This window comes from Molossus molossus, unplaced genomic scaffold (assembly GCF_014108415.1).
Source record: "Molossus molossus isolate mMolMol1 unplaced genomic scaffold, mMolMol1.p scaffold_m16_p_20, whole genome shotgun sequence".
Classification (NCBI taxonomy): domain Eukaryota; kingdom Metazoa; phylum Chordata; class Mammalia; order Chiroptera; family Molossidae; genus Molossus; species Molossus molossus.
Window position 1 is genome coordinate 41,330,604 of NW_023425356.1, and position 14,467 is coordinate 41,345,070.

General features: G+C 39.3%; 2 protein-coding genes across 2 annotated transcripts in view; one reads left to right on the forward strand and one right to left on the reverse strand.

Moving 5' to 3' along the window:
* Positions 1 to 14,467, forward strand: part of NIBAN1 (niban apoptosis regulator 1) — a 128,449-nt gene that overhangs the window by 32,359 nt on the left and 81,623 nt on the right. The window lies entirely within an intron of this gene.
* Positions 3,837 to 4,716, reverse strand: LOC118637606 (lysosomal-associated transmembrane protein 4A-like). The gene is given in 1 exon segment (XM_036273171.1): positions 3,837 to 4,716. A coding segment is annotated over 1 exon segment (855 nt). The 5' UTR covers positions 4,692 to 4,716.

Consider the following 14,467-nt stretch of genomic DNA (forward strand, 5'->3'; position numbering starts at 1 on the left):
TGTGAGCTCCTCCCCTGGAGCCCCAGGATGCTGGGAGCTGGTGACCCTGCTTCATCAACAGGTCAGGACAGTCCAGTTTGTACCAGTTATCCAAATGCTTAAGATGACTGATTTTTTGTTGTTGCAATTCTTCTCATACTAAATCACCACGTAGCTAAACATACTGCTTTAGGACAAATCTTTTTGACAAATTATTTATTTGAAGTCTCTGGTTGTCTAATGAAAGGGAAATAAATCACAGTATGTAAGAAACAGAAGAATTTTTAAATAAAGTTTTATAAAGAATTACAGAGGTACAAGTTTAAATGGAAGGAGAGGGAGAATATGAATATGAATGAGAGATTGTTGTAGGCAAGGAGTAGTATTTCATACATACCTAGTTCATTCATTCATAGTTCATTCATTTAATAAAAGTATTGATTTTTGTTCTACTATTATAAATATAAAGTATATTTGTTATATTAAATGGAACAAACAACTTTCAATCTTATCTCAGAAAAAAAAACTCTCATTTTAAAATTTTGGCCAAGTTATATATAATTTAATTGGTTTTCTTAACAGAATCAATTATTCGAAGGGGATAAAAAATTAGTGAATATTTCACATGCTTGCACATAGCTAAGTTATATTCCATCTGCTATAGTAGTACAATAAAAGTCAAAATTTGAAGTTAGCCAAACATTATAATTTACATGTCACAATGAAATAAAGTGAAATTTGAAATGTAAACTTGTAAAGTTCCCAGCTCAAGCTTCTTTTAACTTTACTGGTATATAATTTATGTACCTTGTTATAGCTTTCTTCTTCCCATCATGAATCTTTTTATTCCTCAATTTTGAGACTTCTTCTACAAAGCAGACCCAATGGTATCTGTAATATTCCAGGTCAGTTTTCTTGATGAGAAGAGCCCACAGAAGCCATAAAATTTGTATATATCTTTAGCTTATGAGGTTTCTGCTTCTACCTACCAGTAACAACCTTTCTTTTAATGTTTGTGTCTTTGGTGGAGAGTTTCAAGTACTCTGAAAAAATCTCATTATATTCTCTCCAGGAAAGTAGATGAACAGATGGCTTCCACATCCACAAAATGGGGATGTTCATGGACTTCTGGAACTATACTGAAATTTTAGAATTCCCTGTGGTGGTTATACAATATGTTCCTTGAAACAGCAAATTCAGGAATGGACTGCAATGCAGGCCATTTGTCAAAAAGCCATTTTTTAATCCCACGGAGGTGTTTCTTTCTCTAGTCCATAAAGTAAACAACTTTGACATTAACAAATCCTTCACTGTGCAACATTTTTTCTTTCTACCTTCCTCTCTCTTTCTTTTACTTCTGTTTTTCAAATTACCTTGATGGCGTAGTTACGTAAATTGTTTTCTATTTCCTCCCAGACTTCCAAGTTCCTTCACCAGATTTCCAATAGGTTATACCTCACCCAATAGAGTTGAGATCATCCTGCCTTCAAGCTACCCGACATCAGATTTATACCTTACATTGTTCTATTTCTTCTCATTACAACAGAACAAAGGAAAACTGTAAAGTGCCCTCAGCCTTCTGAACACTCTGACACCCAGAAGTTTTAAAACTAGACTATCTTACCATACATCAGAGACCTTTGAATTGGATACTGTAGGAGAGGAAAATAAGACTTTCCTCTACTCTCTTTAAGTCAGTGGATGGGGCTTGTGATTTAAACTGATAAAAGATAAAATAACAGGAGAAAATAAAAGAGTATACAACACACGTACATTTGGGAGTGGTAAGTATCTCAAAGGAGTGGTTAGAATTTGGGACTGATATACCATCTTAACAAAAGGTGATAAATTTGTGGAGAAATGACAAGACAAAGGAAAAGGGATTTTGGCTTCTAGGGGCAGTAAATCACGGGAAGGTAAATATATGGGGAAACTACTTGAAGTTAAGGGTTATTTAATAATATTTGTTTGTACAGACCCATCTGGGTGCCAACTTTATGTCCCCAGCAGTAATGGTGGCGGTCTTCCTCCTGGTACGGGAGAGGGGAGGGGAGCACTTTCACAGAGGAAAATGTGTATCCTGCTTTTAGGCAGTGGGAGGAGAGCAAGGAGCTCTTTCTGCATTTGATGCTTCTTAATTGCCTTCAGCTCAAAATAATCCACATGTGAAAGTTTTGGAGTGGCCTTTTCTGACCCCCTTCAGTACTTTAGATACTAGTAAACACATCTGTTAGCACAACAAACTGACTTCTGCAGAGCACGTGCCTTCTTTCTCTGGGGTGTGTACTGTGCTAGGCATCTTGTCAATACAAATATCAGAACCCATTCTTCACTACAATGCTATTAAATACCTTAAATATCATAAGACTCAACCGGAACAACATATTGAAAATACAGGATTTCTAGTCTGTCGGTACATTTGGACTCAGTGGGTCTGATATAGGGAATGGATTTTTTTTTTTTTTTTTTTTTTAATCAGGCAGCCTGGGAGAATTTTGACCAGTAAGATGAAGGAAAACACTGAGACAGGGATTTTGATCCCCATTTTAAGATGAAGACATGAACGTTTTCTAGAGCTGCACTATTTAGCAAGATAGCCCTTAACCACATGTGGCAATTAAAATTTAAGTTAACTGAATCTGTCTGTCACTGAATGTCAAAATGTTAATTCAGTTTCTCAGTCACCCTAACCACATTTCAGTAGCCATACTCCACAGAGCAGGTGTAGCATGTCTTCATCAGACAGAAATTTCTACTAAACAGCACTGTCCTAGAGATCAAGTAACTTGCCTAAGGTCATATAGGTAATAAGTGGTGAGATCAACTTAATGGGCATTTGGACTTACACCTCTCTGACATAATTACCTTTTGCCACAGAAAGTCCAGCTTGGACAGGGTGTAGATCTGTCCCAGGGAAAGACTTGAGAAATTGTTCTGTGTTGAGACTGAACCAGCCTTCTTCAGATGTGTGTGAAAACACAGATTCCCCCCTTTTGGGGTGTTAACCTTAAAACCAAATGGCCCCTCTGAGAGTGCTTGGTGTAAACCTCAAATGGTACCATAGTGGGGGCAATGCAGACAAATGACAGCCACTAATCTGACTGCACAAATCAAACTTGATCCATGGGAGCAATCCCCCTCTGATCCACAGTCAGTCAACAATAGGATGTTCACCTGATCCAAGAGAGAATCTGCTTCTTAAATGTTTCCCTTTTGCAACTTAGTATAACAGTTTCTCTTCTCATATCTAGACAGTCTTTGGTGTACTCCAAATGTTTCCATTTTGTCAGTGGTTGGGATTTTTTTTTTTTTTTTTTTTTTAAAGAAATGCATTCTAATAAAAAAATCTAGCATTATAATCTCAAAGTATCAAAAACCATGGCAGTCTGAGTTTATTATAATGGAAAATGTTAGGCTTTAACTACAAAAAAAGGGTAATAGATTTCTTACAAATGAAGACAGTAAACTTGAAGAAATTTATTAAAGCATCTTATCACAAAATGGAAACATACAAATCAGAAACATACAACCATCATCTTCCAGTCATGTTAAAATGTTATATATTTGTCCTGTTTTCATAGCTGAAAACTTCAGATCTTAGAGCTAACTCGCTCACCCTGAATATTTTAGTCATTCCTCCTGAAAGTATCCAGGGCAGCACATAACCAAAATGCAAACTATTATCTAAAGAAAGTGCAAAGTTAAAAAAGAAAATGTGTAGAGAATAGCCCTTCCCGCCCCCGCCCCCCATAAAAGGCAAACAATGGCACTTTGCTCTTGCTTCACCTAGATTGTCTTCAAAGACTACTAAAATGTAATAGATTTAACAAACAAAAAAGCTGACTTATAATAGATGTTCAAAAGCTTGTTAGTGTTCGAAAATAAATGTTTAAACAAAGGAAAAAGTAGTTTGTATCAACAAGTCTGAAGAGCCCTGTAGTGCAGCATTCTGTAAAACAAACAAGACCAAAGCTGGTGGTGTCAGGGTTACTGACAAAGGCAGAATGTCTTCGGGCAGGTATGTAAGGCGGTGGCGGCTCTTTTCCGGGCATCTTCACGGCCATTTCATAGGTTGGCAGAACATACTGTGGAGGTGCTTCAAAGGCAGGGTACACAGCAATCTCTGGTGTGTTTCTGTTGTTGATGTATTTATAGCAGTTCCAAACACAGTTGATTAGATAAGCCTTAGAGACGATGAAAAAGATGAAGAACACAAGAACAACGAACAGGAGGCAGCTGGAGTCCAATGCCAGGAGGCCATGTTTATAGGGAAGATCAGGTCATTGATCCAGATATTCTTTGATTCTTGGCAAATAAGTGAGAGAACTGATAGCAACCAGGCAACTGAGGACGAAGTCAAAAAGCCGGTAACAGAAGAATGGAATGAGCCAACCCACTTGATAAGAAATTGCTCCATACACCAGCGCTGAACTGATTATAAACATAAGAACAGAGACGGCAAAAAGAACACAGGCATTGTCTGCCATCCTCTCAGATGAATAGTAATTGCCAGTGACTTCATACTGAATGTTGACAGATGGCACTGAGTTTGGATGAGTTACCTCCACAGTCAGCGAAATTGCCATCAACAGGTTTACCACCATGTACCAGGTCCCCAAGATGATCGTCCCGGTGCGGACATGGCAACAGCCACAGCACCGGGTGCTGTGGAACCGGTCGCTGCGGCTCCGCTTGAAAGTCGTGGACACCATCGGGAATCTCGCGGACCTTGTTCTTGGCCGGGCCCCTGACAAAGGCTTTCCGCCCAATGGATGGACCTAACTAGCTCTGTCACTGTGTCCAAAACCAAACGACGCGTCCTGGGGGATTTTTTTTTTAAACCTCATCCCAGAGGAGGGGTCCCTTCCCTGGGTCACACCGGGCTCAAAGATCTCATTTTTGCTGGTTGTCCAGCTGAGCAACAACAGCAGGGTTCCACAACTCCACCTGATGTCTAAGGGAGCAAAGCTCGCAGCTGATAATCTCACTGTCTTCATGCCACTCACCTAAACCCTCAACATTCTTAAAGGGTCCAGTCAAATACCCTTCCTTGATCAAGCCAGAAACCATGTTGTTGTTGTTTTATCCTCGCCTGAGAACATTCTTCCACTTTTTTGTTCAGGTAGAGTGGGAGGGGGGGAGAGAGAGAGAGAGAGAGAGAGAGAGAGAGAGAGAGGGAGAGAAACATTGACGTGAAAGAGATACATGAGTAACTGCCACCCACACAACCCCAGGGCCGGGGACAAACTGCAACCGAGGTATGTGCTCCTAGCGGGAACTGAACCCAGGTCTCTCTGGACCGCAGGCCGATGTTCTAACTGCTGAGCCAAACCGGCCAGGGTGAAACCATGTTTTTTGTTTTTCTTTTATTATTATTATTTTTTTTAATTTTTAATTTTTAATTTTATTTTTGTTACAGAAGTTTCTCCTTTTTTACCCCATTGACACCTTCCTCCCCACTACCACCCTCCCCCCCCGCCCCGCCCCCGGCTTTGTTGTCCGTGTCCATTGGTTATGCATACATGCATACAAATTCTGTGGTTTATCTCTTCCCTCCCCCCACTCCCTCCCTCTTCTGAGGGTTGTCAGTCTGTACCCTACTTCCATGTTTCTGGGTCTACCCTATTCCTCAGACTGTTATGTTCATTATATTCCATAAATAAGTGAGATCATGTGGTATTTGTCTTTTTCTGCTTGGCTTGTTTCACTTAGGATAATACTTTTCTTTTAATGCTTCTCATAGTCTCCCATGTCATAGACATTTGAGTACAATGACTTGGATGTCTGTCTTATTTCTCCTTTCTAGGCCGTATGCTCCTTGACCTCAGGGACTCTTACTTAAACATCAAAGGATCTAATTATTTGTTGGATTGAGTTGGGAAGGCAATTACATGTGTAAATTCTGATTACTCTTTAGCCTGCTTGGGAGTCAGCACCATGAGATTTCCATACTCTGTCTGCCTCTTTTTTGTAAGTCACACTGCCTTTCAGATTGTTTCCATCTATTCCTCTGCCCCCAATATCATGTTTTTCTATTAAGGAAGGACAATTTGGGGAACACGCTGTATAATGTAGTATTTCTATAGTACCTATGTATTTCCATGGGAAGTGCTTTTAATACAAAAATTTTTTGTGGATCTCTTAATTTAAAAAATAATACATTGTAGTGGCTACAAAAATTGTTTTTAAAATGAAGACTTTTGATAAAATGGACAAGGATTCAAAGTGAAACTATATTAATTTAATGAACTCTTAATGAAACGTCTTTTTAAAATTTAATTATAATTGGGGGCAAAACATGGCAAATAGAACCAATTTAATCTATTCGTGTATTTTTCAGATCTGTTGAACAGGAACATAAAAACATTTTCTAAACTAAAATAACCCATTTGATTTAATCTCTACAGGGAATTAAAATGTGGCTTCCTGGTGGGATTTAATGAACTCTAGAGTGTAAATTGTGTGTGAAGTGTGAATGAGAATTTTAAAAATGTGTTGCAGAAGACATGATTCAGTACATAGAATGTCCAAGATAATTTAAAGGTAAAGTTAATTTAGCACATTTTAAAAAGTTCCTGAATATAACACAACATGTAAAAGTTAAGAGCTCGTAATAACCAATTAGAAAATGTAAATGAAAAAATGTTCCATTCACATGAGCAAGAAAAATCCATATGAAATTGTGATTTAGGAATAAAGCTAACGAAGATATACAAAAATCTTTGAGAATAAAAAAGTCAAAATGTTACTGAGGAACACTAAGGAAGCCTCGCGTGACTGCAGGTCTGCCATGCTAATGAGTGGGAGCAGGGCCTCTGTCTGTAATCCGTCAGGGTATTCACAGCGCAGGTCTCCTAACCAGGGAGGGGCCAGCAGAGGCCGAAATCTAGCCTGTGCTAGTCTCCATTCATGTAGCTGCATCTGCCCCGAGCAGTGTACCTTCCAGTTTGCACACACGTGCTGAACGGGCTAGCAGAAGCTTTAGATCGGAAGAGTAATAGAGCTGTCAGCCTCGTAACAATCACAAGTTAATGGTTATTCCACCCAGAATCCCAACATTGGTCTTCTATGGAACCTGACATAATTCACCCTCGATTGAAGTGGAAGAGCTTTGGCTGAAGAATGTATAAGAAAATTCGAAGAATTTCCCTGGCCGGTTTGGCTCAGCGGTTAGAGCGTCAGCCTGTGGTCCAGAGAGACCCGGGTTCAGTTCCCGCTAAGGGCATGTACCTTGGTTGCAGTTTGTCCCCGGCCCTGGTTGGGTCGTGCGGGTGGCAGCCACTTGATGTGTCCCTTTCACGTTGATGTTTCTCTCTCTCTCTTCCTCTCTTTCCTTCCCACTCTTTCTGAACAGAAAATGGAAAAATGTCCTCGGGCAAGGATTAAAAAAAATTAAAAAAAAGAGAAAATTCGAAGAATCAAGTGGGAAGACTTTACTCTCCAGATACCTGAAATTAACATAACATTGTAATAATGAAGACAATTTGGTATTAATGGTACAGGGGTAGACAATAGACAAATGAAACAGACACCAGAGAGCTAAAAAACAGCCCGTTCAAATATGGAAACTTGAGCTATATCAGAAGTGGCTATACGTTTTGGGAGAAATGTGGACTATTCAATAATAGTTCTGGAATAATTAGTTATCTGTGTGGAAAAGTATTTATTCTTTTGTTTTTATCCTCACCCGAGGACATTTTTCAATATTTTGTTCAGATAGAGTGGGAGGGAGAGAGTGAGAGAGAAACATCGATGTGAAAGGGACACATCGAGTGGTTGCCACCCACACGACCCAACCAGGGCCGGGGACAAACTGCAATCGAGGTACATGCCCTTAGCGGGAACCGAACCCTGGTCACTCCAGACCGCAGGCCAAAGCTCTAACCGCTGAGCCAAACCGGCCAGGGCGTGAAGTATTTCTTCTTAAATCATATTCTATACAAAAAATAATTTCAGGTTATAAAAAAGCCTTAATGCTAAAGCACTTTTCAAAGAAAATATCAGAGAACATCTTTATGAAGAAAATAGTAAGGAAGAGAATTCCTAAGCCAGACACTAAAAACATAAACCAGAGAGGATAGGATTCTTAAACTGGATCCCACTAACCTTTAAAACTTTGTTCAACACAATAATCAAAGGGAAAAGACAAGCCATGGGTTGGGAAAAGACAACTGTACTGTTTGTACCTGAGAAGGGCTCATATCTAAAATTGATAAACAATGTTTACACGTCAGTAAGAAGAAGACATATAGGGAAAGGCTATGAGCTCACAGAATAAGAAATCTGAATGGCCAATAAATATATGAAAAGATGCTTAACTCACTAGTAATCTGATAAATGTAAATGAAGGCATAATTTTTTTTTTTAACCCATCAAAATAGACAAAAATGTGTAAGTAGACCAATACCTAGGGTTTCTAAGGATGTGGGAGGAGGAAACCTTCAAGCCCTCCTGGTGGCATGTCAATTTCACAGCTACTTTGGAGAGAATTTGGCAATACCAAGTGCCAACTTGGTAAAGAGGCCCACTCTTTGCTTCAGTATTCTAGACACACACTCTAGAAAAACTCTCCCACTTATGTACCATATATGTTCACATCAGCATTGATTATAAGAGTAAAAAGAGAGAACACATATGTGAGGGCTATCAACAAGCAGTATATGTTAGAGGTATAGATAGCAGTTTAAATAAATAAACTAGAATAAATATCCCATATATGAGATATCTACCTACCTACCTACCTATCTATCATAATATGGGTAACACAAGCAAGTTACAGAAAGACAGAGTCAAGTTTGAAAATATGCATAACAATGCTACTAATTATGTATGAATACATACATATGTTATAAGGGTCTAAAAGGACTTAACAGGAATCAACATCTCTTTGAACTTAGTGCAGCCTATTAGTGATGTGGGGGAAGAGGGGGGGGGCACACATGTATTTACAGTGTTTTGTTTAAAAAAAAAGCTATGGCATAATATTAAGGTTTTATTTAGCTGGATGGTAGAAATGTGTGTTATTCCCTTTATTGTTCTGTATGTTTGAAATAGTTCATAATTAAAGAAAACACAGACATATACAAAACCCTTGCTATTAGTGGTCTATAATTCAACATTGACTTGTGTAAACTGAGATAAAGAGAAGAATCCAGAGAAACTATGTTAAAAGTATTTCACACATCATGTGGGTGACTGGGCTGTTCTCTACCAGTACCTTTTAACCTTAATTTGGTACAAAAACAGATTCTTAATCAGTAGATAAGAAAATCTACTTAGTGCCTTTCCCAGGGAGCCTTCTGTTAGCCAGCAAAGACTGCTGCTTTAATTGAGACGGTGATGCCACTTAATTGGAACACATGAAGGAGATTAAGGGGCTTCCCTTGTGCCCAGAGCTTTGCTGGGTCTCTGCCTTCTTGCTGGCAGCTTCTGCCAATTGGGATGAATCTGAGCCAAATTTTTACTGTCCTTCATAAATCACTAAATGACATATTTTAAATACAGAGCCCTTGTGTGTGCAGAGAGTATTCTGAAATGACATGCTGATTCTACTGATAAATTGAGAACTCATTACATTGACACAGTAGACATGAGCATTGCTTTTAACTTATTGATCTAGTAGTTTAATATGCATTAAATAAATTGATACTTGTGCTGGGACTCAATAATGTATTCAATTGATTGTATCTGCATATAAAAAGAGGTGCTTGGCCCTGGCCGGTTTGGCTCAGCAGTTGGAGCGTCGGCCTGCGGTCCTGAGAGACCCGGGTTCGGTTCCCGCTAAGGGCATGTACCTCGGTTGCAGTTTGTCCCCGGCCCTGGTCGGTCGTGCGGGTGGCAGCCACTCGATGTATTCCTTTCACATCGATGTTTCTCTCTCTCTCTGTTCCTCTCTCTCCCTCCCACTCTACCTGAACAAAAAATGGAAAAATGTCCTCGGGTGAGGATTAAAAAAAAACAAAAAAAATAAAAATAAAAAGAGGTGCTTGGATTCCTCCATAAAAAGTCAATGTAATATTAGTACGGAGAAAAACTGTTGAACGCATTGATAGTGTTTTGTTTTTTTAAATAAATATTTCATTACTAGCTTGTTTTGTGACCAGGGGCCAATTAATTTCTTGATCTGAAAATAGGAGGAGGATAGAAATAAGCATTATAATCCCATCCAGCTCTAGAAGTCTGTAATCTTTGGTCTTTTCACCAATATATGGAAGTTGGAATATGATTGACATTGGCATGTCTGTGCTATCATCCGGATGAACTCAAGCTGCTTTCTTAAGGGTATTGTGGAAGGTATTCCCAGCTACTTACAGTTCTACTTCCTTGGTGCGTGTAATGACTGGTTTAGAGTAAATGAATCGCACTTGTGAGGCTTGGACTCCTAGCAGAGCTAATCCAGCACGTTTATTAAGTGCCATGTGAACTCACTTTATAGAAGAGCAATTTCCATAGAAAAAAGGGGGTAATTTTAAAGAACTTGGGACTATCTAAGTAGTGCTATTGGTGGTGGTGGGGTGTCTCACTCTCTCTCTTGCACTCTTTGTTTTTAGAGCATCACACAGCTTTTGGACAATTTTTCACTAATGTACATTACTCAAGAATCTTTAAATGTAGTGATTAATTGATCCATTGATTGGCAATCCTTAGATTGTCAAAAGGGCAAAATTTGACTATATGATGAGCTGTATTTTGGACTGTGCTAGGCCAGACTTTCTTATTGGAGATATTTGGGTTGTTATCAAGAAAACATGGTATTGAGAGCATGCAGTGCCTTACCGAATCAAGAGGACAGGAGCCAGAATCATTAGAGCAGTTCTTACGTTCTTGAGAGGATAAATGAGAGCCTGTTAAGATGATTCTCACTAATGACTACCTTATCTGTCTTCTAAATATTTTCAAAAAGTCACTTGGCCTGCAGAAATGTTGACTAGTTTATGATCTTTTTCCTGGGCTGCCCCGTGCCACCCCTACCCCAAGCCTAGCAATGCCACCTTGCATTTTCCTAGCCAAGTCCACTTCTTATTGTTATTTGTGTCCTCAGACTAACACAACATAAGCATATCTGGGCCCCAAACAGTTCTCTACAAATGCTTTTTTTTTTTTTTTTTTAACATTAATGGTATAATATTTGAGAGAGAAGTAGAAACCGTAATAGAAAGCATTACAGACAAATAGACTTCTGTGTGGAGAGAAGAAAAGTGGAAAGTGGAATGAAGAAAAAGAAAGGCAATAGTTAGGAATATAATAAAAGAGAAACCTGGAGGAGACAACAGAACCTACCGGTTTGGAAGAAGAACAACTGAGTAAAATTCCTAGGCTTGTTTCCTGGTTTATTTTAAGACTGGCCTGAGTTCTTTTAATGTGCCTGTTGTATTCATTTGCATGGTTGGAGTCTCCAAGCAAAGAATATTTTCAGGATTTTGGAATAATCTGAGAACCTCTGATAAAACATGTGCAGAAATAATTTAATAACTATACTTAGACTCAAAAAGAGCACAGGGAATCTCATTATTTCAGCTTCTGAATTTTAGTTTTCTATTTTCCTTTAAGACCCAGAAAGGTTGTCTAACGGGCAGAAATATTCCTATTCCTCCGGAATTCAGAGTTCTTGTGATGCTTGCGGCAAACGTAACACTGTGAGATTGATTGGTTTTTCTTTTTCACACTCTTCCCTCTTGTTTCTGTAAAGAAAAAGACAGCCAATCTTCAGCTTCCTTGGGGGACATTAACAGCTTAGAGAAGTGGCAGATAAACATTTATTCTCATCAACTGTGTCATACGAAAATCAGATGCATGCTGTGAGTTAATGGCAAAATAATCGTGAACATTTCCAAGCACTTTTTCCAAATGAAATGGAAGAAAGTTTCAAGTTAGCTTCCACCTAGTTATGGCTAAAGAAAGATGTGTGTATGAAAGTGTGGGTGTATCTATTTTTCCAACAATACTATAGGTTTCCCTCAAAAAAGAGGAGACCAGAGTTAAGGTCTTTGGGTTCTAGAAAGCTATTCTCTGGAATAGCTGACCATAGAAAAGTTTTTGGGTTTTTTTTTTTGGTGCAATTTTTAGAAATGTATTTTTTATTACAGATGTTTCTTTTTTCCCCCCCATTGACACCCTCCTCTGTATCCCCACCCCAGCATTGTTGTCTATGTTCACTGGTTATACATATAAGTTCTTTGGTTTATCTCTCTTCTCCCCCTGATCCCCTCTTCTGAGGTTTGTCAGTCTGAACCCTACTTCTATGTGTCTGGATCTGTTTTGTTCATCACCTTATTTTGTTCATTATATCCCACAAATAAGTGAGATCATGTGATATTTGTCTTTCTCTGCTTGGCTTATTTCGTTTAGCATAATACTCTCCAGGACCCTCCATGTCATCTCAAGGATAGGAGATCTTTCTTTCTTACAGCTGCATAGTACTCCATTGTGTATATGTACCACAGCTTTTTTATCCATTTATCTATTGATGGACACTCGGGCTGTTTCCAGATCTTAGCAGTTGTAAATAGTGCTGCTATGAACATGGGCGTACATATATTCTTTCTGATTGGTGTTATAGGCTTCTTAGGATAAATTCCTAGGAGTGGGATCACTGGATCAAATGGCAGTTCAATTTTTAATTTTTTGAGGTAAAACCATATTGTTTTCCATAGTGGCTGCACCAGTCTGCATTCCCACCAGCAGTGAATTAGAGTCCCCTTTTCTCCACACCCTCGCCAACACTTTTTGTTTGATGATTTGTTGATGGCGGCCATTCTGACAGGTGTGAGGTGATACCTCATTGTCGTTTTAATTTGCATCTCTCTGATAATTGGTGACACTTAGCATTTTTTCATGTGTCTCTTGGCCACCTGTATGTGGCCAAGAGGTGTCTATTTAGGTCCTTTGCCCATTTATAACTGGATTATTTGTCTTCCTTTTGTTGAGGTGAAGTTTTTTTTTTTTCATAGAATAAGATAAAGGGAGCCATAACATAAAATAGTAGTATATTTTTCATTTTTTAATGTCTCCTCCCATTTCTTTTACTTACATTAATCTGTGAAGCTATTGTTCTTCTAACTATGAGGTGGAGGATGGGATCCTTCATTTATTTCAGTGGCTGTGGTCATCTGTAGAAGAGTGCTTTTTTTTTTTTTTTTTATCCTCAAGGAAGGATATTTTTTCGCATTTATCTTCAGATAGAGCAGGAGGGAGAGAGGAAGAAAGAGAGAGAGAGAGAGAGAGAGAGAGAGAGAGAGAGAGAGAGAGAGAGAGAGAGAAACATCCATGTGAGAGAGACACATCAACTGGTTGCCACCCACACAACCCCAAAGGAGTCCGGGGACAAACTGCAACCAAGGTACGTGCCGTTAGGGGGAATCGAACCTGGGACTCCCCGGTCTGCAGGTCGGTGCTTTAACCACTGAGCCAAACGGGCCAGGGCTGCAGAAGGGTGTTTTTACTTCTGCCTCCGCCACTGGAACTGTTGTAGCCTCTGTAAGTGAATGTGGGTTTATTGAATGCCCTTCGGCTTTGTGGCGAAATAAAGGTGCTGGGCAGCTTTTAGAACAGGGGTTGGGAAAAACTGAGGGTCTCTGACAGTCCGCGGTCCAGCACGCTGCAAGCCTAGCTCAGAGACTTGGATCTCTCTGGGCGGGTTGTGGAAACCAGCAGGCAGTTCTATTGTTTGTTCCTAAGCGTCTGCTTTCCATCCAGATGCTTTCTGCATCTGGAGAGGGTCCTGGAATGGCTTTGATACACTTAATATAAGCTTTGGGATCATAAGTGTGTGTGTGCTTCTCTTCTGTGGATTAATATTCGAAGTAAATCACAGAGAGTGTAAGTTGGTTTATAGGTCTCTTATTTTTAGCTCGAAGTGGAGTTTCTGTCGGGGAGGACGCAGGGACTTGCTGGCATCCATAGTGCCCAGGAAGGATTTTTGACTTTGCCTAAGTAGAGTCTGTTCAAACACCAGTCACTCAAGCCCCAATAATAAATGTGCTTAAAAAAATAGCATTTAGTTCAATTGGGAAGACTTCAATTTATCCCCGTTCTCTAAGGCATTTACTAGAAGAAAGAACGAGTCCTTGGGCCTTGTTCTGTGTAATTACAGTTTTGCACCCTTGTGCTGTGAATTGGGATTTCTGGATTTTCCACCCTGAGGTACGAAGTGATGGTCCTTAGGAACCTGAGACTAAAGCTGATGTTATCATTCATCAGGACTTTCAAACTTTTATGATCTGAGAAACTCTAGGGAAAATCAACAATAGTGGATAGTATACTCTATTTGCTAACTATTAAAAATATTTTTAGAGTCCCTTCCCTTGTTTCTGCCAATTAATCTTCACCTGAAACCTCAGCAGGTGTTAAGAAACTGTTCCAAAGCCCTCGCTGACCCTCTCCTATGTGGATTCGCCTTCGTTCCCAGGAAACAGCCACTTTGTTAAAATAGACCTATTTTTTTTTATTGTATTTTTCTCTTCCATAATAACAATAAAAATGCAACATC